Source organism: Fistularia commersonii, chromosome 12 (genome assembly GCF_037954325.1).
Source record: "Fistularia commersonii isolate RoL2024-O1a breed Wild chromosome 12, RoL_Fcom_v1.0, whole genome shotgun sequence".
Taxonomy (NCBI): Eukaryota; Metazoa; Chordata; class Actinopteri; order Syngnathiformes; family Fistulariidae; genus Fistularia; species Fistularia commersonii.
In genome coordinates this window covers 14,740,491-14,766,079 of record NC_141295.1, presented here as the reverse complement: position 1 = coordinate 14,766,079, position 25,589 = coordinate 14,740,491, and the positions used below count along the sequence as shown (strand labels likewise).

Sequence of the window (25,589 nt, the reverse complement as noted above, 5' to 3'; positions counted from 1 at the left end):
TGAGGACAGATAAAATGGTTATTCTGTAATGTGATGAGGCATTCCTGTGTGACCTCGTCGGGTGGAAAAAAAAACCCTTCAAGATTAAAAGTTCTGGATCTTCAGGAAACAAAAATAAACATTGTACAAATGATGGACATGGTCCTTGGAAGTATTTCACTTATTTAACTAACGCTATATAATTAAAAACACCTCACAGTTAGTGAGTTTGCTGGGAATGAAAGTGAGAGGTAGTTGCATAAACTGAAATGTGAAGAGTCCTACACCCATCTTATTTGTGTCATTTTGAAAGTGTGTTATTTTTCCTCAAACACATTTAGTATTATAAACTTGCATTTACAGTGCTTCACATTCCAGCTATCTCTGCTGCACCTGTATCAAACTAAAAATCCTGTTTCCTACCTGACTCATTCAGATGCCATTCTATCTTTTAAGTACAACTAAAGCAAGCCGGCTTGCTTTTTAAATTAGGAAAACTGATGGAACTGTTACAGGTTGTACTTTGGAAATAAATGTATGGTCTTGTTCTTGGCAGATTTCTGCCTCATGTAATGGCTGTTTTGTCTTGTCTTTTAAGTTCTTTTTTCTCTGTGTGTAATCAATTGTTAGGCTGCATTTTTATATTTACCTATGAATTTACATTTCTTTTTTACATTTACATTTTATTTTTGTCCATCAGCCTCATCCACCCCTAATTCATAAGTAATGACGGTGCAGCAGGCAGGCAGAGTAGTGGTGCAGACATGCTGGCTCGCCAGGCTTGGTCCCAATGGACTAGAGCCACTTATCTCTCACAATAATGACATATGCATCGACAAGCTTAAGAAAAGTAGCTAAAAACAGACTCTGAATTTTGGATGTCTCTTTCCCTGATTATTATCTACAGTGGTTGACTGAGTAACTGATTTTATCAGTAAAATGTTCCTAAAACCACTCCTCCTCAACAAAAATAATAGTAATCCAGCAAAAAGTTACAAAGCTACACCCAACTGAATTATGTCAAATATTTGTAACTCAAATACGAATACTGTTGCTGGAAATTTTGTAATTACTGAAAATCATTATCATAGCACGGAATTTAATTTCTTTAAATGTCATTTCTAATTTCATTTTGTGACATTTACATGGGCTGCCAAAAGTGATTTTATAAAAGATAAAAAGCATTTCAAAATAACTTGTTTTTTTAATGAGGAATGCCAGAGTGATACTTAGTCAACTGTTGTTTTTTTCTTGCTAAATTTCTATTTGCAAAGAATTGAATACATCCGTCAGATCTTACAGAATTCTCTCGCTGTCCAACTTGTTTTTTGCTTGTGAGGAATTAGCAGAAATATATAGCCTATACAAGCCCGTCAACAGTAACTGATGATTCTCCTTGAATGTACTCTGATATCTGTTTCCTTCTCAGATGACATGGCGTCCTCAGTACCGCAGCTCCAAGTTCCGGCACGTGTTTGGTAAAGCTGCTACCAAAGAGAGCTGCTATGATGGCGTGCCCATCACCCGCAATGTCCAGGATAACAACTTCTGTGCTGTCAACCCCCTGTTCCTGGCAGTCATCACTGAGTGTGCGGGTGGAGGGGCCTTCCTTGTACTATCTATGCATCATGTGAGTTGCTCTACGGATTTCATCTCATTCACTTTTTGTGACGTGTGCAATATTCTAGTCAAAATATAGGAGCAGTTTCAGACATGTATTTTAAAGAGTCTCTGTGATTAATTCCGTCCATTGGAATTTACTTTGTAATCGTCCCCTATCGTTGTCATAGTCATCGTCATCATCATCTTTGTTGATGTCTCAGTATCACTCCAATCAGGACAGTTTAAGTTGCATCCTGATTTTCTTTTTTTCATGATTGTATAAAAATGAATAGAGATCAAACTCAAGGTTGATCCAGCAGCTGGTTGTTATTTAGAAGAAGCAGAAATCACCAATCTCAATTATTGTTGAGGTGTTGTGTATACAGTCTTAAATGTATGGATAGACATGTGGTATTATAACTCTTTTCAAAATAGGATGCAGCAATAAAAGTCACCTTCTATGTCCTCTACAATTCCTTGTCAGGGCTACAGCAAAGGTAGATAGATTTACGTAATATCCATCCATCTTCTGCCGCTTATCCTGCACTCAGGGCGGCGGGGGATCCCAGCCGTCATCTGCGAGAGGTGTTTTACAGCCTGGATTGGTCGCCAGTCAATCACAGGGCCACATACATAGAGACACAGCCATTAACTCATTCATTCGTGGCAATTTTCCTAATATTTTCCAATTAATCTGGACTGCGGAAACCGGATAACATGCAAACTCCACGCAGAAAGGTCTCCCTGTCGAACCAGGGTCCTTTGAGCTGTGGGAATAAAGCGCTAACCACTGTGCTACCGTGCCGCCCCTGATTTACGTAATAATTTATGTAAAATGTACCCTCATTAAACTTGATACTTCATAAACTCTGGGGTATATGACTCTAAGGAATCATGTAAAAAGAACTGGTTCTCTATTCCCCATCCTAACTGGTCAGGAACAACAGAACAAGTACATTTTCAAAAATGGCATTTTGATTTTAAAGAAACATTGATTGACTATTGATCGACTACTGTCTTTGACCGTTGATACAAAGCACACATCTCCTCTGTCAAGAGTATAGATAGCGCAATGGCAGAAATCTCTTTATAGAATAGATTTTACATACTATACATACACTGGAGACAGTATTGTGCATATCATCTGAGCCACTAAATGTTATTTATAGCAATGTAGGTCAGCACAGATTTTATTTTTCGGTCAAGCTGTATCTTTGTCAGAGAAAGCCATCAGTCTGAGTATCTCACCCTTTTTATTCTTCTGTACATTTGTCTCTATATTCACAACCTCCTGGTCGGTTTTCACCACCTTCCTGGCATTGACAGGAATTGCATACATGCTTTGGAATGACATAACTCATCGGTACCTCCTCCCCTTTCCTGTCTGGAAGAGGTGAAACGTCAGCAGTCCCATAACCACCACCTTTGCATCCCACAATCTGTGGACACACAAATGGACTATTGTTAGATGGCAAAAGCAGATAACACACATATAAACTTGTTAGCTTTACTGGAATTTCTGATAACCACTACACCATCCTCTTGTACCAAAGTCCAATCTGTTATGTGTCTGTCCAAATACACCTTCCCTACACTGTAAACACCCTGAGTGGGCGAGTGGCTGGGTGAGTGAATGAGTGTGTGTGTGTGTGTGTATGCGCGCGCGTGTGTGTGTGTGTGTGTGTGTGTGTGTGTGTGTCTCTGTCATTGCACACATTTTGTGTAATTCAGTATCAATTTAGTTTGATTAGTGTCCTTCCCGTCCTTAGCTGCGCTACATAATTGTGTACAGGTGTAAAGTATATGCAATGGCTAGTCTTTTTATGAATGCTTTTCTCAATCTAAAACCATTTATTTAAATATTGTACCACCCTAAAATGTCTCATTTGAGCTCTTGTCTGTTCATATAATGTTATTACTAAAAATGTTTTTCATATTTCTACTCTGAAAGGGGCAAATGTCTGACCGAGTTTTTAAAAACTATCCAGGCGAACCTACATTTTGTGCATCACTAATCCACCAGCCTGTCAGTGCCTATCTCCCAGGTAGAGACTAACCCCCTTATAGATTAAGCACCACTGTCGAGTAATACTCACCTGTCTCTTAGCTGAGTTTGCAACTTCTAAGACGATGGAATCTTGTATTGGCTTAGCTAATAGCGGTATCAAATAACTCAGCTGAACACATAGCAGGAAGCAAGGAGCAGGGGATGGGCATGGCTTCCCTTTTCCAGTGCTCCCCCCTGTGCGTTTCCACCCCCGTGACATCTGAGCTCGCTCTATCATAGGAAGCCCCTCATCCCCCACAGCAAAGACACATGCAGAGACTTCCTGATGCAAAATGTATTTATTTTATGTGTTTAATTGAAGGCTGTCACAAAAAAATGACCCTCTGACTCAAGGCCTCATTTCAGCAACAAGTAGTATTGTCCCATTGTTCAGTCAAATGTTTGTGTCATACCCTGCATTTTTATTCTTTAACTTAACCTTTGTGTGCAGATGGGACATGTAATGTATCTAACAGAAGAAGACAAATGACCAGCTTTTGATTATGCCAGTGCATCTTATAACATTTAGCAAACATAAATTTGATTTGCATGGTCTGAGTAGTTCAAGGTTTATTTGTAATTCAACTTAGTGGGCTACTCAAATCATCGCTCTCATTTTTTGGCAGACCGGAAAAGTGGACCCTCACCACCCTCGAGTCTCAGGCCACAGAGGCAGTGTTTTAGACATCAAATGGAATCCCTTCAATGACTACCGCATCGCTTCCTGCTCCGAGGATACGACGGTTGGTGAATCACATGGTTACAGTTCTACACTGACTATCTTTCCTCCAATATGTTTTCCACAGCAAAAAACTTATTTTGGCTCACGCTTTAGAAATCGAAAAGAACTTTAGGAGAGGGCATTCCATACATTCCTCAGCTCTGACATGGCAGGAAAGCTCAGAGCAAATCACTGCACAGTGACAAAGAGAGAATAGAAGATTTGACAGGTTTTGCTTCTTCTTGGCGCTCGCTCTAAAGTGTGTCAAGGGGCTGTAGAGTTTCTCCTCCAGACTTAGGCACTGTTTTGCATTTTTGTCATATCTTTAGAGACGTGAACCACTTTATCTTTGTGTTGATGTGAATTTGCATGTGTGGCCAAAGGTAAAAGTATGGGAAATCCCTCCACGTGGATTGCTGAAGAACATCACGGTTCCCTTGAAGGAGCTCCAGGGTCACAGCCGCAGAGTGGGCCTCATTGAATGGCACCCAACTGCTAACAACATTCTCTTCAGTACAGCCTATGACTACAAGGTAATACAATCACACACACACACACACAGTGTGACTGCATCTGACAGATACATTGTAAGTGAATATTACAATGCAGCCCAACAAGTTGCATTTGTTTGCACATTATAGTCCCCTAGAGACCAGGCATGTTCCAATAAAAATTAAATGACGTCTTGGACCATTGTTTTCAGCGTGTGATCTTGCTGGTATCGAGCCCTACCTTCCTTTTATTTCAATTGTACTTTTTTTATAGAGTTTTTGTTATAATCTTTATATACTTAACATTAATACCAATGGTTCGTTTTGTTGGTTTCGAGCTGGACACATTATTTATTACACCGTTTGTTGCGGCACTTTTACTCTTGCTTATGGTCACTAGTGGGTAAAATCAAGTTAAATCCAGCGCTCTATCTCCAGGTAATGATCTGGAACCTGGACTGTCCCGAGCAGGTGATCAAGAATCCTGTCCGGACCATCAGCCATCACACAGACGTGGTCTTGTCCATGTCATTCAACACAGATGGTAGCCTCTTTGCCACCACATGCAAAGACAGGAGAGTCCGACTCATGGAGCCACGTTCAGGGAACTTACTGCAGGTACTGGAGTCCGCCGGTTCAAGGTGTACTTCATGGTGTGCAAAGTTAGGGAATGCAATGTAATGCCGGTCTTAATAAACAAGATCATTTTCTTTTATTTCTAAGGGCAATGTTTTGTTTGTTTTGTGTAAGACATTAACATTTTTTGGCCATTTCAAAATATGTTTTGAGTGACTATACACACCCTTGTTGCGCAAATAGTTTGATACTGTCTTGCATAATCTTCAGCCAATGTGAATTTCTCATTTCACCTCTACCTTCGGTCTCTTCTTAATTGAAGCGTATCTGTTTGCCATCGCCAATATCAAAATATTGGACTAGGGCTTTCCCCATTTATGTGAGTTTATGTTGTCCTTTTTACTATTTCTATAGTTTTTCCAGTCCTTCCAAATTGTTATTGAGCCCTTTTTCATTTGTCTGTTTCTACTTTCCTTTTCATCGTTTGCATTACTTCTCAAAGACCTTAGTTGTGATATAACTCAACTTTCCATACCAAAAGAAAAAAATCTACACAGTTCTTTTGAACACGACTGATACTTTTAATTTGATATACCCTTTTGAAAAATCTGCTTCATTTTTCCATAAAAAGCCCAAATCTAAAAGTCATGAGCACTTGTTGAAGGGAACCAAGAAAGGTCAGCCAATCTCGCATGAGTAGCAATGCTTTGCTCCTTTACCTCATCACTGCAAGGACACCGAGGCTCTCATCCAGCACCACACAGCCAAAACTCACACCTCCTGCCTGTCCTGGCCCTCGGCATAACTCAACAGACCTCTGGGCCACTAACTGGCAACTTATTTTTCTCCTTGAGTCTGTCTGCTCCTGCAACCGTGTAGACCGAAAAAGAACATGGCTGTGTTACCCTATGGACAATGTGTCGTGTCTGTTGTCATTGAGGTGTTACTTTAAAAATGCATAGGCCTACTGTATTTGCACGTTTACCTCAGCAGTTGACCCAATGCGTGTTGTGTTTCTCATGTGAAGGAGGCTAACAACAAAACCCACAAAGCTAATAAAGTGCTGATCCTGGGGAACCTCAAGTTGCTCCTTACATCAGGCACTTCACGCTGGAACGATCGACAGATAGCTCTATGGGATCTGGTGAGAGATGCAACATATTGACAGCAAAAGCAACAATGCAGAGATATTTAATCACATGTTTTTTTCTGTAGATTTAATGGTTTTGTTAGTTAATGGAACTGGTCAGTAGTGTAAATTATCAGTCTTGATATCACGTTTTTGTCATATTCGACTGAGCAAATGGTTGAAGTTACATTGTCTTTAGAAAGAAAAGGGGGAAAAATAGGTTTTCAAAAACACATTCATAAAGATTCTGAAATTATCTTTCAAAATTTCTGGATTCAATTGGATGTGAAAATCCTGCTGTGTGTTTTTTCTATCAGGTTGGCAAAATAAAGACTTTCCAGTTTCACCGTGATGATTCTAGATATATTTTCAACAAGTGAATTTATACAAGTGTATTTTTATGTCCTTTTGTTTGAACTATATAACAGTACTAAGCCACCCCTAATATCGATACAAATAGAAAGGAATTATTAAAGATGCTGGAATTTAGTGTGCATTCATCTTTGAAACGCACACACATTTCAGCGTCACGGCTGCGGCACTTCTTACGCACAACTCTGCCATCTAGTGGACATATTTTGAGCAAGCCCGACCAGGATTCTTGCAATTCTCGAAAATGTTCTCAGTTTAAACCAAAGATATTTATTCTTTATGGCAAGGAACTCAGATAAACATCCACGTTGGTCTAGAATTGCTCTGGTGTGGCCAGCTGATGTGTTTTGATGAGTCCATTGCGGCTGGCAGATTATGGCAGAAGCTCGGATTAGAGATTGTGTGCTCAATGTTTTAATTCGCACTGGGGAGTACTTCTTATGCCGCTATGGATTTAAATCATGGACTCAATATTAAGTGATGCTGAATTAGGGCTTAGGGCTTGTAAATATATTTTTGTAAGTGTTTTTTCATCATTTCCTGAGATTTACTCTGCCATTCTCTGCCAAGTTATTGCTTCAGTTAATATTATATCTATGTTTTACTGATAATCGCCTAGTTTTGGGTAGTTTCTTGATATTCAGGTAATATTTACATATTGCTTGATCATTTGATGAGGAAACAATGGGTTAATTGTATTAATTGTGACTCGTGATATTTTGGTTGGACATCTGCAGAAATTGTCACAGAGCGTTGCTCTTAATGCGAACTTTCTGATTTGTCTGCAGGATGATCTGTCTGTGCCTTTGTTGGAAGATAACCTGGATGGTTCCTCTGGGATCCTTTTTCCTTTCTATGATCCTGACACACACATGCTCTACCTTGCTGGGAAGGTTAGTCTCTGAAGACCTACATAATATGTGACAAATTCAAAAACGAGGTGGAACAGAACGCCCCCTTTCTCATTCTTTAGGGTGATGGGAACATCCGGTACTACGAGATCAGCTCGGAAAAACCATACATTCACTTTCTAACAGAGTACCGCTCCAACGTGCCTCAGAAAGGGATGGGTAAGAGAGGAATGCAAACACAAATATGCATAAATTGATCCCACTCTGGTTGAATAACACCAAAAGATAAAGTGAAATTTTCACTGCGTAACGTGCCAAAACAACAACTTTTAAGGCTGTCTTATGGATATGCTGACACCCTTACACCTGTAGGCAAAGCCGCTGTGCAAATAAGCCTGCTCTATTTGAATAGCCAAACCAGCTGATGAAAGCAAAATCATGTACAGTGTCGCAAGAGCCAACTGCTGCAAACACAGACAGAGCTAATTATTTGGTAAAAGGAAAATAAAATATATGATATTCTTAGGGCTCAGGTGAGGATTAGCTTTACACCTGTTATTTTTAATCAGTAATTGGGTGATAAACATCAGCAGCAATTCTGTTCCACTCTATTGCAAAGTGGGACTGGCATTTCAGTGATTGAACATTGAAGTTATTAATTAACTCATTATAATGATTCCTTTGTTGTTACTAGTGTTTTTAATGATGATATTTTTCTTCTTTCTACAAGACAGATATGCATGGTACTTCTTGGAAAAAAGAATACAATACAATACACAGCACAGTTACACACTTCAATATAAAGAATCCTGAAAGTCAACATATCAGATGACGACAAGATAAATAACAAAGACAATTGCACACAAGAGACCGAGACAACATTAATGCACTTTTTATAAACGCTTACATACACATTGTTCTGGGAGCTCAGGCCATGCATATAAAAAGTTTAAACGCCGGTATTGTTCCACCATTGTGCTCCAACAGGCGTGATGCCAAAGAGAGGCCTGGATGTGAGTTCGTGTGAGGTCTTCAGGTTCTACAAATTAGTGACATTCAAGAGTCTCATTGAGCCTCTGTCCATGATCGTTCCCCGCCGGGTGAGAACACATGAAACACACAACATATGACCCGATATCGTGAAAGATTTGAATGAAAACCCATGTCAATTACAATCATTGTTGTGTGTTTTCAGTCGGAGTCATACCAGGAAGACATCTATCCGATGACAGCTGGTAATAAGCCCGCTGTGACTGCAGAGGAGTGGCTCAGTGGCATCGACAAAGGTCAGAACCGTGTGTGTGTGTGTGTGTGTGTGTGTGTGTGTGTGTGTGTGTGTGTGTGTGTGTGTGTGTGTGTGTGTGTGTGTGTGTGTGTGTGTGTGTGTGTGTGTGTGTGTGTGTGTGTGTGTGTGTGTGTGTGTGTGTGTGTGTGTGTGTGTGTGTGTGTGAGTGTGTGAGTGTGTGTGTGAGTGTGTGTGTGAGTGTGTGTGTGTGTGTGTGTGTGTGTGTGTGTGTGTGTGTGTGTGTGTGTTTCGAACTCAGAATAAAGTCTAACACTTTCATTATCTGTGACATCCAAGAAAAAGAAAAAACAACAACTGAGACCAATTGCTTAAGTTCGCATTAAAAGAATAAAGTAGAAATCTTCAGAATATTGTATAGAGTTAAAGCATATGCAAATGGATCTTGATACTCAACATTTATTCTTGAGTCAAGTATTCTTCAATACTCATACATTTTTAGATCACATTTTTTGCAGGTAAAAACTGAATCTTTGCGGAAAGTATCACAAATAGCAAGATATTGGATTCCACGTTATTACTGCAAACTGTATTTACTCTACTCAATGCAGGTCTGAGTGAATGAGTAAAAAAAAACTCATCTGTATCTCCCAGGTCCGGTGCTGATGTCACTTAAGCCTGGACATCAAGTAGCAGAATCATATGCAGAGCAGAACAAAGGGCTCGCACACTCTCTGGACACCCGCCGGTCTCAGAGCCGACCCGGCCTGCTGCAGCTGGAGTACATCCAGAACCAACTGGGCACCAAAGACACCAATCAGGGCAACGGTGTCGCTGAGGACGACAGGAGTCCGGTGACTGTTAGCAACGGAGAAGACCTGGGGCTTTGCTCACCTCCAAGGACAGAGAATGAGGTACTGACCAGTGTTTATAAGATTACTGACAAAATCCTCGCCTGAAATTATCTCCTGCCACTGATCACTTAAATCATTGAAATACTCAAATATAAAGCTTGTGAGTTTTCAGCCAAATTTTACAAGCAACATTTATTATGTGCATGATTATTTTTGACCCAGCTTAGGATTCATAAAATTGCTAACAGAAAACCAAATATGGAAACTAAAATGAAGAAGCGCAACGCCATAAAAGTGATCAAATACATCAATGGAATCTGAGGTTTATAGAAAAAAAATCCCTGAAATATAAACCTATTTATAGAGAACTGAAAGTCCTAAAATGAGAAATCAAGAAACAGTTTCTCTGCTGCTGTTAACTTCTATACTTCAGGATGCACCAAAAATATCATCGTAAATTAGAGATGTAGACCAGAGATTCATATGCAATATTAAACCAACAGAAAGAACTCTGGGATAAAAAGTGTGGGGGGAAAAGTAAATCTGTTTGAGACTGCGCTTAAAACACAATGACATATTACAACTCAAATTCATTACATGTTTTTTTAAATGACATGGTATGATACGACATGACGTGAATGACATGCGCTCTGATTTAAAGGTGGTCACAGTTGGGGCTTCTATGTTCTTATCTTAGTGAGAATGTTTGACCATCAGTAAAAGGTCATATTGTTTAACGATTATGATTTCAAAAAGTAGCCCGTTCTGGTTCGCCTGGTTATGAATCCATCCCATCCTCAGTGTCCTGTCCACATCATCCCTGCGATACACCCCAATTCATTGTCAATGTGCTTTTCCCATAGCTGCGTCTGAAATTCCACAAGCAGCAGGAGGAGATCCGCCGGCTGAGGGAGCTGCTAAACCAAAGAGACGTGCGCATCAAGCAGCTGGAGCTGGAGATTAAGAACATCAAAAATTCCTAGCCTCAGAGTTCACTTTAAGGACTGCCACCTCCATGTCTTTGCAGGACACGTGCATTTCTGTACAAACACATTACCCTGTTCACGCCAGCACACACTTGTTCTAAGGGGCTCTTTGAACACACCATCACCATTGACTTTGTGTTTCCATCCTATCGTTTCCGGTGTAAATGTACTCAAACACCGACCACGACCCGCATTGTTTGAAAACTTTTTGCACCTTTTCTCCCATTTCTTTTTCTATGCTTCACAGCTATGCAAGTTTTATTGTCATTTCTAGCTTTGCTATGCTCTTGGTAGCAGAGGTAAAACGAGTGTTTGTGCCTGTCTCAACTGAATGATGCGCCAGTCTGCTTGTTTGAATGTTATTACAGGGTAGAAGCAGATGCCCAGTGTGATTGTACGATAACACAGAATTTATTTTCTATGCTTGGTGGTTTTTTTCGCCCCCTGATATTTAAACTACTGTAAGTTGAGACGGCTGTGGTGCTTATGATGACAGACTTCAGTGTGCTTGGATGAGAGTTCAGTGAGCGAGTGACATCGTCATGCTTCAGGCTGGCTTTCCATTTAGCTTTTGTTTTTAAACAATGGGAAATTTATTGGATAATCAACCCCTTTTATAGCAGAAGTCTTTACCTGATGCCGTGTAGCTGTTTTAGTCTTCATGTCTAATTTATTTTTAAATGTATTGACAGAAACATCAGTTTTATTAGTGAAGAGGTTGTAATTCTGATTCAGAAGCTCAAAAATACAGCGCATTTAAAGACAACTTGCTACTTACTCAGGTGGAGTCACTGTGAATAAACTGTTTAAAGCCATTGCAAAGCTCCACCTCCGAGTTAGACTTTCTATCGACAACTGAAATAGGCGGAAATATTTGATCTACTTTTGCAGTCCTCAGGTTTTTCTGGAAATCATTTGGCCAAATCATTTGAAAAGGAAACAATGATGAAATACTTATTCTACAAAAGCAACATTCTGTGGCCCATCCTCTTCTAGAGATTTCTAATCACTGAGGATTAGCATAAGGATGAGCATAATATATGAATGTTTCCACTGCCAGATAAATGTATGTCACACAACCGTGCAGCAATATCACTTTACTTCATCCACAAATTTGAACATGAATGAGCAGGACTTCTTTTGAGGCAAAAGAGACAGATTAAAGAGAACTTTTTTCACTGAATCAGGAATGTAAAGGGAAAGTAGTTAGAAGGCACTTCATGGAGATGAACACCCCCGATAAACCAGCATTCATGGAAATAGTGACACCTGCACGCTCACTCAAAGCCAATAACTTTATTAGTGGCGTTTCAAACCAGCGTTCATTTTTGTCTGGTTAGAATCTTTCCATTTCAACCAAGATGGCTCAAAACATAAAAATATGTGGCTCTGGGAAAGTGTGCTGGAAGGTAATGCATAATATTTTGCCAATGATCAATACTCATACTGATTTAATGACAGTTTTTTCCCACTTAAGTACAGTGAACATCAAGTCTCCTCTACATTATGATGAAGATGTTATTACACACATTGCTCTCGTGATGCCCAGCAACACTAACATAGAATATATAATATACAGTGGCTTTTCAAAATGTAAACATTCCCCTGGTAAACAAAAACGTAAGCATACATTTCACATTTCAGATACCATGTTGCAGAATATTTCTGCCTATATATATATATATATATATATATATATATATATATATGTGTGTGTGTGTGTGTATGAAAGAAATATCAATCAGCCTGTTCATGCTGATAATTCATTTTAAGCCATTATATGCTACTAATACATTTACAATCCTTTTGTATATGCCATTTTTTCATGAAATCTGTGATCAGAGCAACTTTCCACAATGGTTTTAATCATTCACATATATATTTTTTATTATGTTTACTAAGCTTTATGGCAATCCAATCTTTGAATACATTTTTTAAGTTTTATCCATAATCCCAAAGCTTGTAGGTGTTCTCACAATGGAGTATAGATGAAAAGAAGTGTCATTGAATACTTTTGTTTTTGACTGTAGGAGTTGTCAAGGTCAATACTTAGCAACTCTCACTAAATGAGGAGACTTTTAAATTGCTTCTACTTTCACCATTAGATAACAAAAATAAAAATTCTTGATGGGAGATTTCATTCAAAATGATATTCCAAGAGCTGGTCAAGCTTTGCATTTTTATCGCTGGCATATTCATCAGTGAGTGATTTACAGCTTTGTTCATTTTTTAAATGCGTTGCCAAAATGCTTTAAAAAAAAAAAAAAAAAAGATAAGGGGAATAGAGGAAAATGTGAAACATTTAATTTGTTATTCCTCAAAAGAATGACCATCAGGCTGATGGAGATGTCTCTACTCATTTTAAAAGGGAACGTGTTTCCCCTCAGGGTGCTTCAGTAGCCACTTTCTATCTTCCAGGGTGCCATCAAACAACTTTCTAATATTTCATAGCATTCAGGGCTGCGATGGCCAACCAAGACTTCCAGCAGCGACTGGAGAGAACACAATCCCTGGTCTCTGACCTGCTTGTCGAGAGAATTTGATCCACGAATTGAAATGACCGCTTTCTGCCCGAGATAAAAACAGAGAGGTAGAGGGGCAAACCTCGCCACGCAGGGGTGTGGCTTCTTGCTGATTTTCAGGTCAAATCTTAATATTAATTTTTTATCGCTCAATCTTGGGGGAATTTCTTGTAAATGATACGATTTGATGCACGATTTCAGATAAAGATCTTTTCAAAACAATTACCACAAATTGACTATTTATAATCATATTGTATAAAAATGACCCTGCAACTGTCCAGTTTGAGACTTGTCACCCCCAATTTGGAAACCCTGCCGTAACAGCTCTCTAGACTTGTGATAAATTTCGTCGGCAGTTCTCAGGGGATAGAAAGGTTTCACATGGAAAATGCCACGTCAACCCACAGAACACACAGACTAACTGGCCTCAATACAATTGTGATCTTTGACCCTGCTGACCTCCGGCTGGACGCTTCCAGCACAGTTTCATCCCGGGCTGACTTTTGTCCAGGAGCAGCAACAGCAGGTCAGGCAGGACAAGCTAATCCTCACCCCGCTGGTAGACAAGTCTCAACCTGCCCCCACTGGTGGCTGCAGTCCACCTGCTCAAGGCTCTATTTTTCATATTCAATAGATAATACTCAATTGATGTAATTGACTGAATATTGCGATGTCCACGTTTTTTACTGAATTTTAATTATGGCCTTTTATGGGCCTACCAGTGTTATATTTTTGGATATCTAACTTTAATATTATAAATATTATAAAGAAAATACAAAAGTGCACTGGGGATACTTTAATTCCCTGCATCCAGACATGTAGTCATGGTAACATTTTTAGTTTTTATAATTTTTTTTAGCAATATGCTGGTAAAAATGGGAAAAATTCAGAGTGTTTATGCAACAGATATTTTCACAATTAACAAAAGGTTTCTTGAATACTTAGAAAAGGGTCTAATTATCTAAAGGCTTCCTAAAAATCAGCAAGAGGTTGTTGCATCCCTGAAATACTATAGAATTTAATCTTAAGTTTTGCACTAAATTCAGCATTATTGATCACAGGACAAAATTGTGCTGTAGGAAAAAAAACTGCAAACCACTTTCTCTGCAGTAACAGCAGATGCCAACTGAGCCCATTTCTCTCACAGTGATTTACAGCGATCAAGTTGTCGATTGGAGACAGTTATTTCTTCATATGTGGTTGAATGTGACTGCCCCGTTCATGATATCACCGGGATGTGCACGGGAGTACGAGCTTGCAAAAAAGTGTGGCATTATTACGCTTGAAATTTTGCCTCAGCAAAAAAAAAAAAAGGCTCTTGATTTCTAACAATTTAAAATGAATCCACTTGCAGTTATTGGCGATTTGCAATGTTCTGTCTGGTGTTATACATGCTGAGCTCACACACACACACACACACACACACACACACACACACATTTTGAATCTCTAGATTTATTCATTGACCTGTGCTCAGGAAGGAGCTCTGCTGGATTTAAAGGTGACCAAAATTAACAAACCAACCCAAGTAGTAGATGTGTTACCTTTTACCTGTGCCAGTTGAGGGGGGGTTGGCCACACACACCACGCACAACTTTTATAGCACACTGTTTAAAATATGTGAATTCATGTTGTAGTATACAGGGTTATTGTTAAGGCAACATTTCACTGAATGTATACATCATAACTGGTTTATTTCTCACGAGGAAACTTTCTCCTCTTGGAACGGGTTTTTTTTTTGTTTGATTTCATTTCCTTGGCTGCATAAACCAAAAAAAAGAAAAAAAAAAATCCCCTCCTGTGTCGTCTGGATTATTCTGATAAAACTGATCTCATTTGAGTTCAGAGACTTGTCTTTGAAATAAGGAGTATATTGTGGAGACTTTGGAAAAACTCCTGTGCGAACCGGTTTATGACACTTGCAAGTCAGAGGGTTTCAAAGTGCACGCCGGGCCTCCTCAGGGAGGTTCCTGCTGCTTTGATCGGGGAGCTAGTGAAGGGAGGTGAAAGAATATTACATGATTGTCAAAATAAAGAGCCAAAATGTGTGAAACTGGATTTGCATAGTGATTTGGGGGATTTTTTTTTCAATATATCTTCCAGATATTTCTTGAGTTTAAAATCAATATATGTTTCAGGACTCACTTATTTAACATATCTTATATGGTCAAAAGTGATGAAGATACCTCCTGGTTACTGAGTTTGTGTTGGCTTCAAAAGAAAACCATTACTGTGAACATGGTAGGTATTCAGGAACCTGATCAAAAGTTTGAAGGTTGTCATTTGGTCCATGACAGGAGAGGGCATGGTGGGAATGCTCATTTTTATTTATTAAGACCAAGATACCGAATGGCTTCGGTTTTCAAGCATAGTCGCATTGATGAAGTGAAGCCCCTCTATGTGGAGTTTTAGTAGAAGCTCAAGCTCCTGGTGTTCCCAGTCTGAATCCACTCACTGCCGAGGAGGCGGGTAAACTCGCGACGCAACACTGGGGTGTCTTTGGGTGTAAGATGAGGGTGTAACTGCATGTGATGGAACACAGGAACTGACTCAGGCTCCCGGGTTCAAATCCTACATCGCTCAATGATGAAGCCGTGGTTACTCAGTCTCGAAACGTGGGAAACCGTCCCTCTTGAGTGCACGCACAGAGTAAAAAAATGTTCTGCAATAGCCTTTTCAAAAGCTAGAAGCAAATAATTGTTTTTTTTTTTTTTTTTTTGTGCAATATAACTCAAAATGATATGTTAGCGTGGAGACGTTATGCAAATGATCAGTATATGAATTATTGCAGCTCCAGACTAAACTAAACCTACATTCCAAACTTTGAGTGGAGGCCCTTCCAGTTTTAAGTTACGGTAGTTTCCAAAGGAGAGATGCTGTTGGAGGCATTATGGGAAATGTAGGATATGGCATTTGGCGCTTAAGGCCTGCAACTGATTGTCAGAATATCATAAGCTACATAGCTGCAAAAAGATAGTACCTGTTTGTGGTTCATTATATTCATAGTTCTGGGTGAGTTGAGAGAAATACTCTCTGACATTTGGAACAGATATCCGGTCATATCCTTTTGATTCTTGTGGTGGTTCATCAGTGTGTGATTGCATCACATCGTACATGGATAATTATTTAACAGTGTTCCTTTTTTCCTTTTTTTTCTTCGCCTTTTTTCATTACAACCTCGTGGTACAATGATGATTGTGTTACAGCACAGAAAAATTCTCCATTATAAATGTGACCAATAACAATTCCTCTTTTTTTTTTCTTCGACAAACCTAATAGGAAAAACAATAACAATCTGTCTGTGTTATAGTGTGCACTCTCTGACACTCTTATGTTATACTGGAGCAATAACGCAGCTGCAGAGTCAACGGTAGCGTTCACCGCAACAAACATGTATGATTTAATGAACCATTCCTTTGCGGGTTTTGCTGAGTTCATGAGCTTCACCGTGCCTGATATAGATGTATTTAAAGCAATTATTGTGATGTCATTGAATGTCAATAAATGTAATAAAACTTGAACAAGTTTATTCTTGTAATTTAAATTTTTTTTTAATTAAAAAAAAAAAGGATTATGAAAATCCATGCGTTGTCTGACGGACCACCACATAGAACAAATAAACCTGGTGTCACTCACTTGCACAAGGCTTATTCTAGCAGTTCTGCTAATTTAAATGTTCTGTTCTACCATGCAATGTTCTTACGCAAGTATTATTCATTTCTGCACATTATGATTGCAAAGAAATGACCCTGAGTAACACTGCAGCTCCCAAGCTTCAGCCGCAAACAAGTTCAAGTGCCTTAAATCACAGTGGAGAAGTTTAGACATTTGACCTCAAGTTAAAATCCTACACAGGTAATCGCCTTACATCCCAAGGGAACAAGCGGAAACAAAAACTCCTTACACACGGTTAGATAGTCTTGTTTTTCATTAAGTATCGAAAAGTTCAATCCTTAAAAAAATGCTCTCAAAATAAAACTTTACGTTTCTGACGGACAATGGTGATGATAGCAACACAAATCTGAGTAAAATATCAAGACAGGGACAGCTTGGACCGTCCAACCGGTCCATACAGGAGGTGCCGGGATGGCCTGGAGACCAAGATCCCTGATCCCTGATCACACATAAAATTTGACCAATACGAGACCGTTACAGTTTTTGAAAAGTCCAGGCTTACGTGTGTGTATAAATGAGTACGACTATGTCTTATCATCTCATTTCCCTGTCTTGGTAGGAAAACAAGACCCTGAAGACACCTGCTCCGCTGCATGATCAGGGGAAAATGCCAATGTTTTTCTTAATTGGTAAGTGCTTTGTTTTCCTCTACAAATTCACGTGATGATACTAAAAATCACCAGAGTGATACATAATTGATAAGAACTCATACCACCAAATGTACCACATATATAAATACAACAGAACCTAAAAATAAAATACATTTGCATGAAAGGACGTATGAGCAACAAGCCTCCTTAAAATGGCAATTAATTAGAAATAACTCCCTGTTACTATGAAGTAAAAAAGATGACGAAATCCACATGCACAAGAAGATTTAAGATTCCAGCAACCCTGAACGGGGTCTTGAAAACTTCAAGAACCCTTTTACTTGACTATGAGACCCCTTTTTCGAAACAGAGGATTTTCATCTGAAAGCTTAGACAACAAATGAACTTTGTGGCCGGTTGACGAGCAGATAGAATTCCACTGAGCAAGATTTACTCCGGTCTGGCATGTGACCTAACAAGGTACTATGTTACACAGAGCTGGAGCCATCGTGTCAGTACTTTAGGATGATTTTTGGACACCAGAAAAAGCGAGGCGAGAAGAAAGAAAAGTAAATGTTAACATTTTATTTACAAAGTTGTTTTCTTGTCATACAGAAAGTAAAAATGTAGCTACAACCTTGATTTGTGCAACAGGTGGCCACCCGAAAAAATAAGAAAAAAAAAAAAATCATGGCTCACTTGTTGCACAGCTGCTATAGCAATAATTTTATTGGGGGGAGAAAAAAAAGGAACAGACAAAAAATGAGAAATAACAAACCCAACAACAAAAAATAATTCTTCCAACAAAATATTAAAAGCACAGACCCAAAACTAGATACCAGTCCCAAAGTCCTCACACGGGAATACATGATTAGGGATTGACAGTGAAAATGTGGAATGCTGAGTGGTGGGCTGCCTGAGAAACTCGGGGCCGTGGGTTGGGTGAAATGGGTGTTGGGGTGGCTCCCAGTTCCATGGGGGGAGAGAAAAAAAAAAATTTAAAAAAGGGTGAGGGGGTTGAGGAGAGGGCAGCTCCACTCGGTCCACCCATCCGGTACAGTCTTGCCCCATGAAAGAGCTCAGAGCTGGGGGATATGTAGGCCTGGGGTATAACGGGGGTGTGAGTCGTAAGACGGCGGATGTTCAGGTTTGTAGGGGAGGGTAACTCGGCTCTCGTTTTCAGTTTTGCTTTTAATCGTCGTCTTCATCGTCCTCGTCCTCGTCCTCATCCTCTTGGTCCCGCTTTCTCTTCTCCCCTCTGCCAGCCTCTGCTTCTGGGTAAAGGGGGGGGGGTGTCAAGGTCATAAAATGTACAAGGGGTGAATTAGTAACATGGTAGAATATTGTGACCCCTAAGGAAACCAGAAAGCTAAGCAAAAGTTTGAAATAGATAAATAAATAAATAAATATAGAGGAAGAGAGAGAAATTTAATAAACAGCAAATCTTATCAAGTGCACTGGAAATAGAATTAACTGACAACAAATCATGTTCAGAAATCGCGTCACTTGCACTCTTCAACTGGAAGTGCAGGAAAATGATGACGGGGCAAATAACTTTCCTTAAATTAAGTGCAAAAAAAAAACAAAACTAAAATGCTATTTATTGGATGGGGCACAGCCCCCCCTGATATGTCCACCACTTAATTTAATAACATCCTCTGTAAGCATGTACCCCTTTTTTCTGCGGTATTAATATTAACACTCGGAATAAGCATATAAAAACAAATGTGATGGTGTAGGACGATACAATCCAGCCCTGTTATTACGGTCTCACTAAAAGGCAATTTAAGCCATGATGTCAAGCCTCTGTCACACTTCTCTTATTAACGAAACAGCAAAAAAAAAAAAAACATGAAACCTCAGGTTTAACAAAAAGGTGGATGTAGATATAGATGCCTATTCGGGTCACAATTGGATCTCTTGTTCCCACAAACAAATTGCAACACAGTGGGAACTGTGTTGGCTGATGGAGGGGAGGGGGAAACAGCAGATATATCAATTCATACGCATACACTCTTTATTTTGGCAAAAGATGAAAGATAATTTTCAGGCAGTAAAGATTGGTTCAGACACATTGCTTGGCACCTTGTTGCTATGTGGTTTGCACCCTAACTACTTGGCGAGGGACTCCCTGAAACCCCACAATGGAACTAGAGCCTGTTTTTTTGACAAACTATGGACATGGTTGGTTTGTACGGGATTAAGATTACAAAGGACCTCTACTCTTACACTGCAAGAATTCTCCAGGTTATTCTCATCCAGTGATCACAGGGCTCATAAATGCAATAACCACAAAATTCCAGATGGGTATAAGAGGCTCCATAAAAAAATGATGTGTACAAGGACAAGCCGGACGTCCAAAGGCTCCTCTGCAAACCAAATATTTTTAAACTTTAAATTATTACCCATCAACAAAAAACTGCACGAATTAAGAAACCAGCGCGCGTCTTTACTGGTCTTTTAGAGGGTGCGGGTGATGTTCACTTTATCTTTAGTGCGCTCGGCTGTAGCTGATGGTGTCAGTAGCGTGTTACTGCCCTCCAACTGTAATTAAACTGGAGAGGACACCTGACCCCAACTCCAGTGGTAAAATTCCATTTCATGTCCTGGTTAGACATAAAACTGGCCCTGATTTGTTTGAATCTAGCTGACTAAATTAAAAAAAGGCCATATATAACAATAGTGGGCAGTCATCTTAACATGAAGATGTGTGAATGTTTTCTTTGTGTGTGTTTGTAGTATTCATACAAAATGTTAATTAAATTTTCTCTGCTGTGATTTCATATGCGCAATCACGTTCATTCCACACCTCCTCTCGTTTTATCCCAATAAAGCCCTACTTTTTCCTCAATCTACACATCAGTGCATGTGCACAAGTGGAAGGAGTGATTAGGTCCCGGCCCGGGGAGGTGAGTCTGAATAAGGCTTACAGGTATGTGGTCTTTTTGTTTGTAACACACAGAGGTTTTGGGCTCAAATTACATCTGAAAATGACTATACTACCTTTAAAAGGTTATATTATGGTTCATCTGACCGTCAGTGTTTTATAGAGGCAGTAATGATTCTGACCAATACCTAAGTATAAGCAGAACTCATTGTGGGTGATAATTGATGAAAAAAAGGTGGAAATGGGTTAAAAGGTGCTTTAAATATAAAAAGCATGATTAATTCAGTGTTCATCTCACTTTAATATACGCCACTGCATTGAGTAACGCTACATACCGTCCTCATCTTCATCCTCGTCCTCATCTTCCTCATCGACTTCTCCATCCTGTCCAAATTCTTCCTCCTTAGTAAAAATTTAAAAAGAGTTAAATAAATCAAAGGAGTCGTCTCATCTTCAGGCAGGCAAAACGTTTACTCTGTTTACCTCATCTTCTCCGCTAACCTCCTCATCGTCCTCCTCCCCTTCTACCTCCTCTTCATCTTCCTCGTCCTCCTCTTCCTCGTCAAAGTCCTCCTCCTCTCCGTCCTCGTCTTCCTCCTCCTCCTCCTCTCCCTCTGCAATGCAAAAAGGAAGTCGACTCTAAAGGACCACAAATGTACCTTACACATTTGAGTAGATAAGTGAAGTACATTACATCACCCTATAATCATGAGTTCCAAAGCTGCAGAACCCCATATTTTTCATATTTTTTACCGCATTTAGCCATCAAGCGTCGGTCTTCGTCTCCGAGCGATTCTTTACCTTCATCATCTTCATCGTCGACACCATCGCCGTCAACCTCTCCGTCTGAGTCGGACGCTTCCCTGTCCTCTATGTCATAGCCGTCCAAGTAGGTGAGCTGAGGCAAGAGCTTGAAAACACTCTCTCTGTAGTTATTCAGGCCCGTCACTTCACAATTGAACAAGTCCAAACTCTTCAGGTTATCCAGCTTTTTCTGATGATCAAATGAAGAAAAGACACCGATGAGACACACAAAAACGGCGAAGGTGGACGTTCGGCTACAGAGTTCCCTCTGAGCAGGCTTTACATTTCCTGCGTCATGACCAATAATCTCGAGTATTCACCCGCCTTGCATAATTTAGTATCGGCATGGTGAAGCGTGGTTTGATATTTCAGACTTGAATAAACTTTTGCATTGGGTTGTCATGTCCGCGAATAACCTGAAAACTCGTACAGGCAATTATAATTGGTCTCGTGTAAATGTACTGTTGAACAATTAGAGTTGACCGTTGATACATTTCAATTTGACCCCCTACCTGATTTCACCCTGACACTTTATAGCTTATGATGAGCAGTGTCATTGTATAATAAGTCGGAGTGGGAAAAAAAAACAAAGACCTCTTTTATTTGAATCACGGATTTCCTTGGCTATTGCATTCAACTCACACTTTTTATAAACAGTCGTGTGCGACACACCGCCAGTTCGACACATTTCGCTTTAGGTTTTACACAATACGCGCTGCGTTAAGTTCGAATATGACTGAAAAGGAATAACGGCTCTGCATTCTCCGGGCATGCAAACGCGTTCAGCGAGACGTACCAAGGGCTCCAACGTGCTGATGTCTTTCAATATGTTGCCACTCAGGTTTAGATGTGTGAGGTTTGGTAGTTTCTCTGCTAAAGCGTCGAGGCCACCGCTAATTCTGTTGTCGCTCAACTCCAGCTGAAAGGCAGACAGGGTGGATGTCAAGAGACCGCGCTTGGCAATGTCAAACATTTGAAGGGACATGTGGAGGTGAAAACAGGATCTTACCTTTTTGAGTTTTACTAGTTTGGGAAGGTTGGACACTGACATTAAGCAAACATTTATCAAACTGAGGAACTCCAGGTTGACAAACTCGGGTGTGAGACCTTCAATCTTCCCTTCGGCTGAACGACAATTGTCAAGGACAAGTTCTCGTACCTAAAAGGATAGAAATAGGGATTTGGTGTGAAAGTGACTCTTCAGTGATCTTTATGCAGGTTACCTTTCAATTGGACCTTGTGTTTTTTTTTGTTTTTTTATTAAAATTTGCTTGAGTGCAACTCGTCAACTTGTGGGTGCGCAAAATGCTTTACTTCTGTCAAATAAGATGAACACGAGCAATTGTCAAGTCTAATAAACGCGACTGAAGCAAAACTTTATCCTGCTAAATGATACGTTTCTGTTAAAACTGGATCTTGTGTATCACCAAAACGCCCCTAAAGTGTGAATAAAATAATCAAAATGCTTCTGTACTTGTTGCAAAACGCTATAAAAACGGCTCCGAAGGCGGGGTTTAGTTTGAGTCAATTTAAACTAACACCGGTTGCGCTAGTCAACGTGGGACAAGGATGATGCTAAAAGTTGTTGCCAGGCGTCAAAAGATCACGATTCCCCCAGTAAAAAACGTCGAAAGCGACGCTTCTCTCCGCCTAAAACACCCCGCCGCTATATACCCTTGCCGGCACGGAGCGGTTTTCTGCGGGTTCGAAACGAGGAAGAGCCCGACAGTAGCTTCCAACGGCCCGCTCATGTAGCCGCTAATGACAAATGCAATGATTTTGGCGAGCTAGCTCGCTAAAGGCTAGCCATTGCCCCTTTTAAACGCTGCCGTGCGGTAGACTGGCAGCTAGAGAAGTCTGTCTGCCCGCCATTAGCCAACACAACAGCAACGGAAAGGATTGCGAATACACCCATAGTACAGACTCCGTTTTCTTTTTTTTCCCCTTTCTTTTTTCGTAAAAGCGACTTTCACTCGGGAAGTGGAATATTCCTTGTCGTCGAGCGAACGACCGATATTGGCGGTTTGTTACAGGGTAGCGCGTCGTTTTCGTGTCGAAGTGGCGAAGGAAATATATTGAGAACGGAAATTTAGTAAAAACAAAGATGGAGACAGTTCCTTTCTTCCAGCGCTTCAAAGACGACAGAATGACAACATGGCGATTCCTCAGATACAGTATGCAGTTCTCTGAGCTCTTATGTTAGCGAAAGCTGTGGTTCGAGCCGAGCGATTGTGGGTATACACACATTACTAAAACAATCTTTATTCGATTTTTTTGTATTATTACTGCATGAGAAGAGGGGAACCGCCGGGCGTCGAGTTTTCGGCCGGCCACGCAGCAAGAGCTGTGTACCGCGTCACCCCGGCAGGCTGACTCGGTTAATAAAGCCGCCGATTAACACATCGATCAGTTGAACGGCAAAAACAATGCCGAATGTTGTTCAACCGTCGTTAAGAGGACGAGGGGAGGGGGTTAATCGTTGCATCTGTCGCCCGAGTCCACGGCGCGGTGCTTTTCGTTGTCTTTTGAGCATTTGTGGCGGAGAGGGTAATATGGCGGGAACAAAAATAGTAAGTTAGGTGGCTACTGTGTGCACGGCTCCAACACGAGTCGCCCGATCGCCTGACTCCCATCCAACAACGTTAAGTATAAAATATTTACACTTGTGATAATTGCAAGGATATTAAAGGGCAATACCGCTACTGTGAAAGCGTGTACGCTATTTTAGGGCATTAACCGGTGTACACTCCCCTTTAACTGAGACTTTCAACACATTGATCGGGGGGGAATAGTTGACTATCTGACATAGTTTGAGCGTTAATATAAACAGGCGACGACTAGAAGTACCCCGTTGAGTGGTAACTGGGTGACTTGTGAACCAAGTGTCTGTATTTTTTTTGTTGTCGTTGCTGAAAGCTGGTCGCTGATACGAAGGCGATTGTAAAGATATATTCAGACGCAACTCGTGCTCGGCAATCGGCCGTTTTAACGCCTCCAAAACTACAATTAACCTCGAAAAGCCTGGAGTTGGGGAGCGGATTTGTGATTTTTAAAAAGCGCCCCGTTTAATGGTTAACGCTGTGCTAGCAGCAAACATGGCTTCCAAGGGTCTATATAAAATATACCGCTAAGTGAATGCCAAACGCGACACGGGGGGAGGAAATTTCCTCGAATATCAGCGAAAAAAATAAGTTTACGAAATTGTTCCCGAACGTTGGATGCGAGCAGATTCTTGTGTGCACCACTGAGCAGGGAGGCTGCGAAACGGTTAAGGCACTGCAATAATGCCAGCAAGCGGAGGAATTGCCGTTTCAAAGTAACGATTGAATGTAGGTTTTTTCGTCTCCTCGCCCCTGTACGCCCCAGTCGGAACGGTATCGAGGATTAAGCGTGTTAATAGTGCGAGTGTTTCCACACTTAGAGACGAGAAACAGTGTCTAAAGCCCATGTGGTCACCATTACGTTAGCCACACAGGTCACTCGCAAAGCAAAAAAGTAGCAAGCTAGCTAGCGAGGCTAGCCAGAAAACTAATGGTTGGTTTTAAAAAAGCACGACTCACATCAGACGGTGTCCTGTTTCTTAGCTCCAAGTGGATCCTCCTTTTCATTTCCATCTTGCCCAATGAAAGTTAAACTTTTCTCTCTTGGGTTTTGGTGGGATCTTCAGTCTAAAGGCAGAGATGCCCTAATGGAGGGAGAATATAGGACTGTATAATGAACTGAGCCAAACGCTAAGTTGTCGGAGAGGAGAAACCATGGAGGGAAACGGGACTGAAACAAAATATATGCTCAACAGCGCCATCTGCGTCCAGAAACGCCCATCGCCGCCAAAGAGGCATTGCAGTCACAAAACATGACACTGCCTCGACACAGCTCCTGGTGCAATTCATTTCTGCAAGGAAAGTACCATGTGTTTTTATAAACATAGGAGCCTTTGAAATTCGAATGTCATTAAAAGACCGCACAGGAAACTGGAAAGTATACATCTGACGAGAAACTATTCAGTCAATTTGATAATACAATTAACTATCTGTACAAGTAAATAAAGTTGGAAACTTCTGATACGTTTAATGTTGTCCATTTATATTTGAAGTACATGTCTGTATGGAATGACTGTGTTTTTAATAAAAAGGAATAAAGCACAGCAGTTACAGACAACTTCTCTCGTTTTGTAAACAAAACACAATATTGTAATTGTGGTTCTATATTTATTGAATGTATTGTTATGGTGGGAAATTGATCAATAAACTGCATAACCGA

General features: G+C 40.3%; 2 protein-coding genes across 7 annotated transcripts in view; one reads left to right on the top strand and one right to left on the bottom strand.

Annotated features, from left to right (window-relative positions):
• Positions 1–11,666, top strand: part of coro2aa (coronin 2Aa) — a 31,162-nt gene extending 19,496 nt beyond the window's left edge. Inside the window, exons 2-12 of the mRNA XM_086157288.1 lie at positions 1,409–1,609; positions 4,255–4,371; positions 4,733–4,882; positions 5,279–5,458; positions 6,444–6,560; positions 7,706–7,810; positions 7,891–7,987; positions 8,756–8,868; positions 8,964–9,054; positions 9,666–9,925; positions 10,729–11,666. Coding sequence (XP_086013414.1) covers positions 1,409–1,609; positions 4,255–4,371; positions 4,733–4,882; positions 5,279–5,458; positions 6,444–6,560; positions 7,706–7,810; positions 7,891–7,987; positions 8,756–8,868; positions 8,964–9,054; positions 9,666–9,925; positions 10,729–10,848 — 1,551 coding nt within the window. The 3' untranslated portion in view covers positions 10,849–11,666. The remainder of the gene's footprint in view (positions 1–1,408; positions 1,610–4,254; positions 4,372–4,732; positions 4,883–5,278; positions 5,459–6,443; positions 6,561–7,705; positions 7,811–7,890; positions 7,988–8,755; positions 8,869–8,963; positions 9,055–9,665; positions 9,926–10,728) is intronic.
• Positions 11,667–18,208: 6,542 nt separating this feature from the next.
• Positions 18,209–25,085, bottom strand: anp32b (acidic (leucine-rich) nuclear phosphoprotein 32 family, member B). 6 transcript variants are annotated; one of them, XM_086157289.1, is made up of 7 exons: positions 24,890–25,085; positions 22,339–22,488; positions 22,126–22,248; positions 21,327–21,519; positions 21,009–21,139; positions 20,861–20,927; positions 18,209–18,912 (listed from the first exon to the last, which is right to left on the bottom strand). In XM_086157289.1, exons 1-7 carry the CDS (start codon positions 24,941–24,943, stop codon positions 18,830–18,832), a joined length of 801 nt encoding a protein of 266 aa, XP_086013415.1. In that variant the 5' UTR covers positions 24,944–25,085; the 3' UTR covers positions 18,209–18,829. The 6 variants fall into 6 exon arrangements, with proteins under 6 accessions (XP_086013415.1, XP_086013416.1, XP_086013417.1 ...); XM_086157290.1 differs by having other exon boundaries at positions 18,209–18,909; XM_086157291.1 differs by having other exon boundaries at positions 18,758–18,906.
• Between the last annotated feature and the right edge of the window lie 504 nt (positions 25,086–25,589).

Coding starts and splice junctions, on each gene's coding strand:
- anp32b (XM_086157289.1), bottom strand. CDS start 24,943: ATGGAAATGAAAAGGAGGATCCACTTGGAGCTAAGAAACAGGACACCG. Junction 22,249..22,338: donor AACTAGTAAAACTCAAAAAG/GTAAGATCCTGT, acceptor TCTGCCTTTCAG/CTGGAGTTGAGCGACAACAG. Junction 21,140..21,326: donor CGACGATGAAGATGATGAAG/GTAAAGAATCGC, acceptor TTTGCATTGCAG/AGGGAGAGGAGGAGGAGGAG.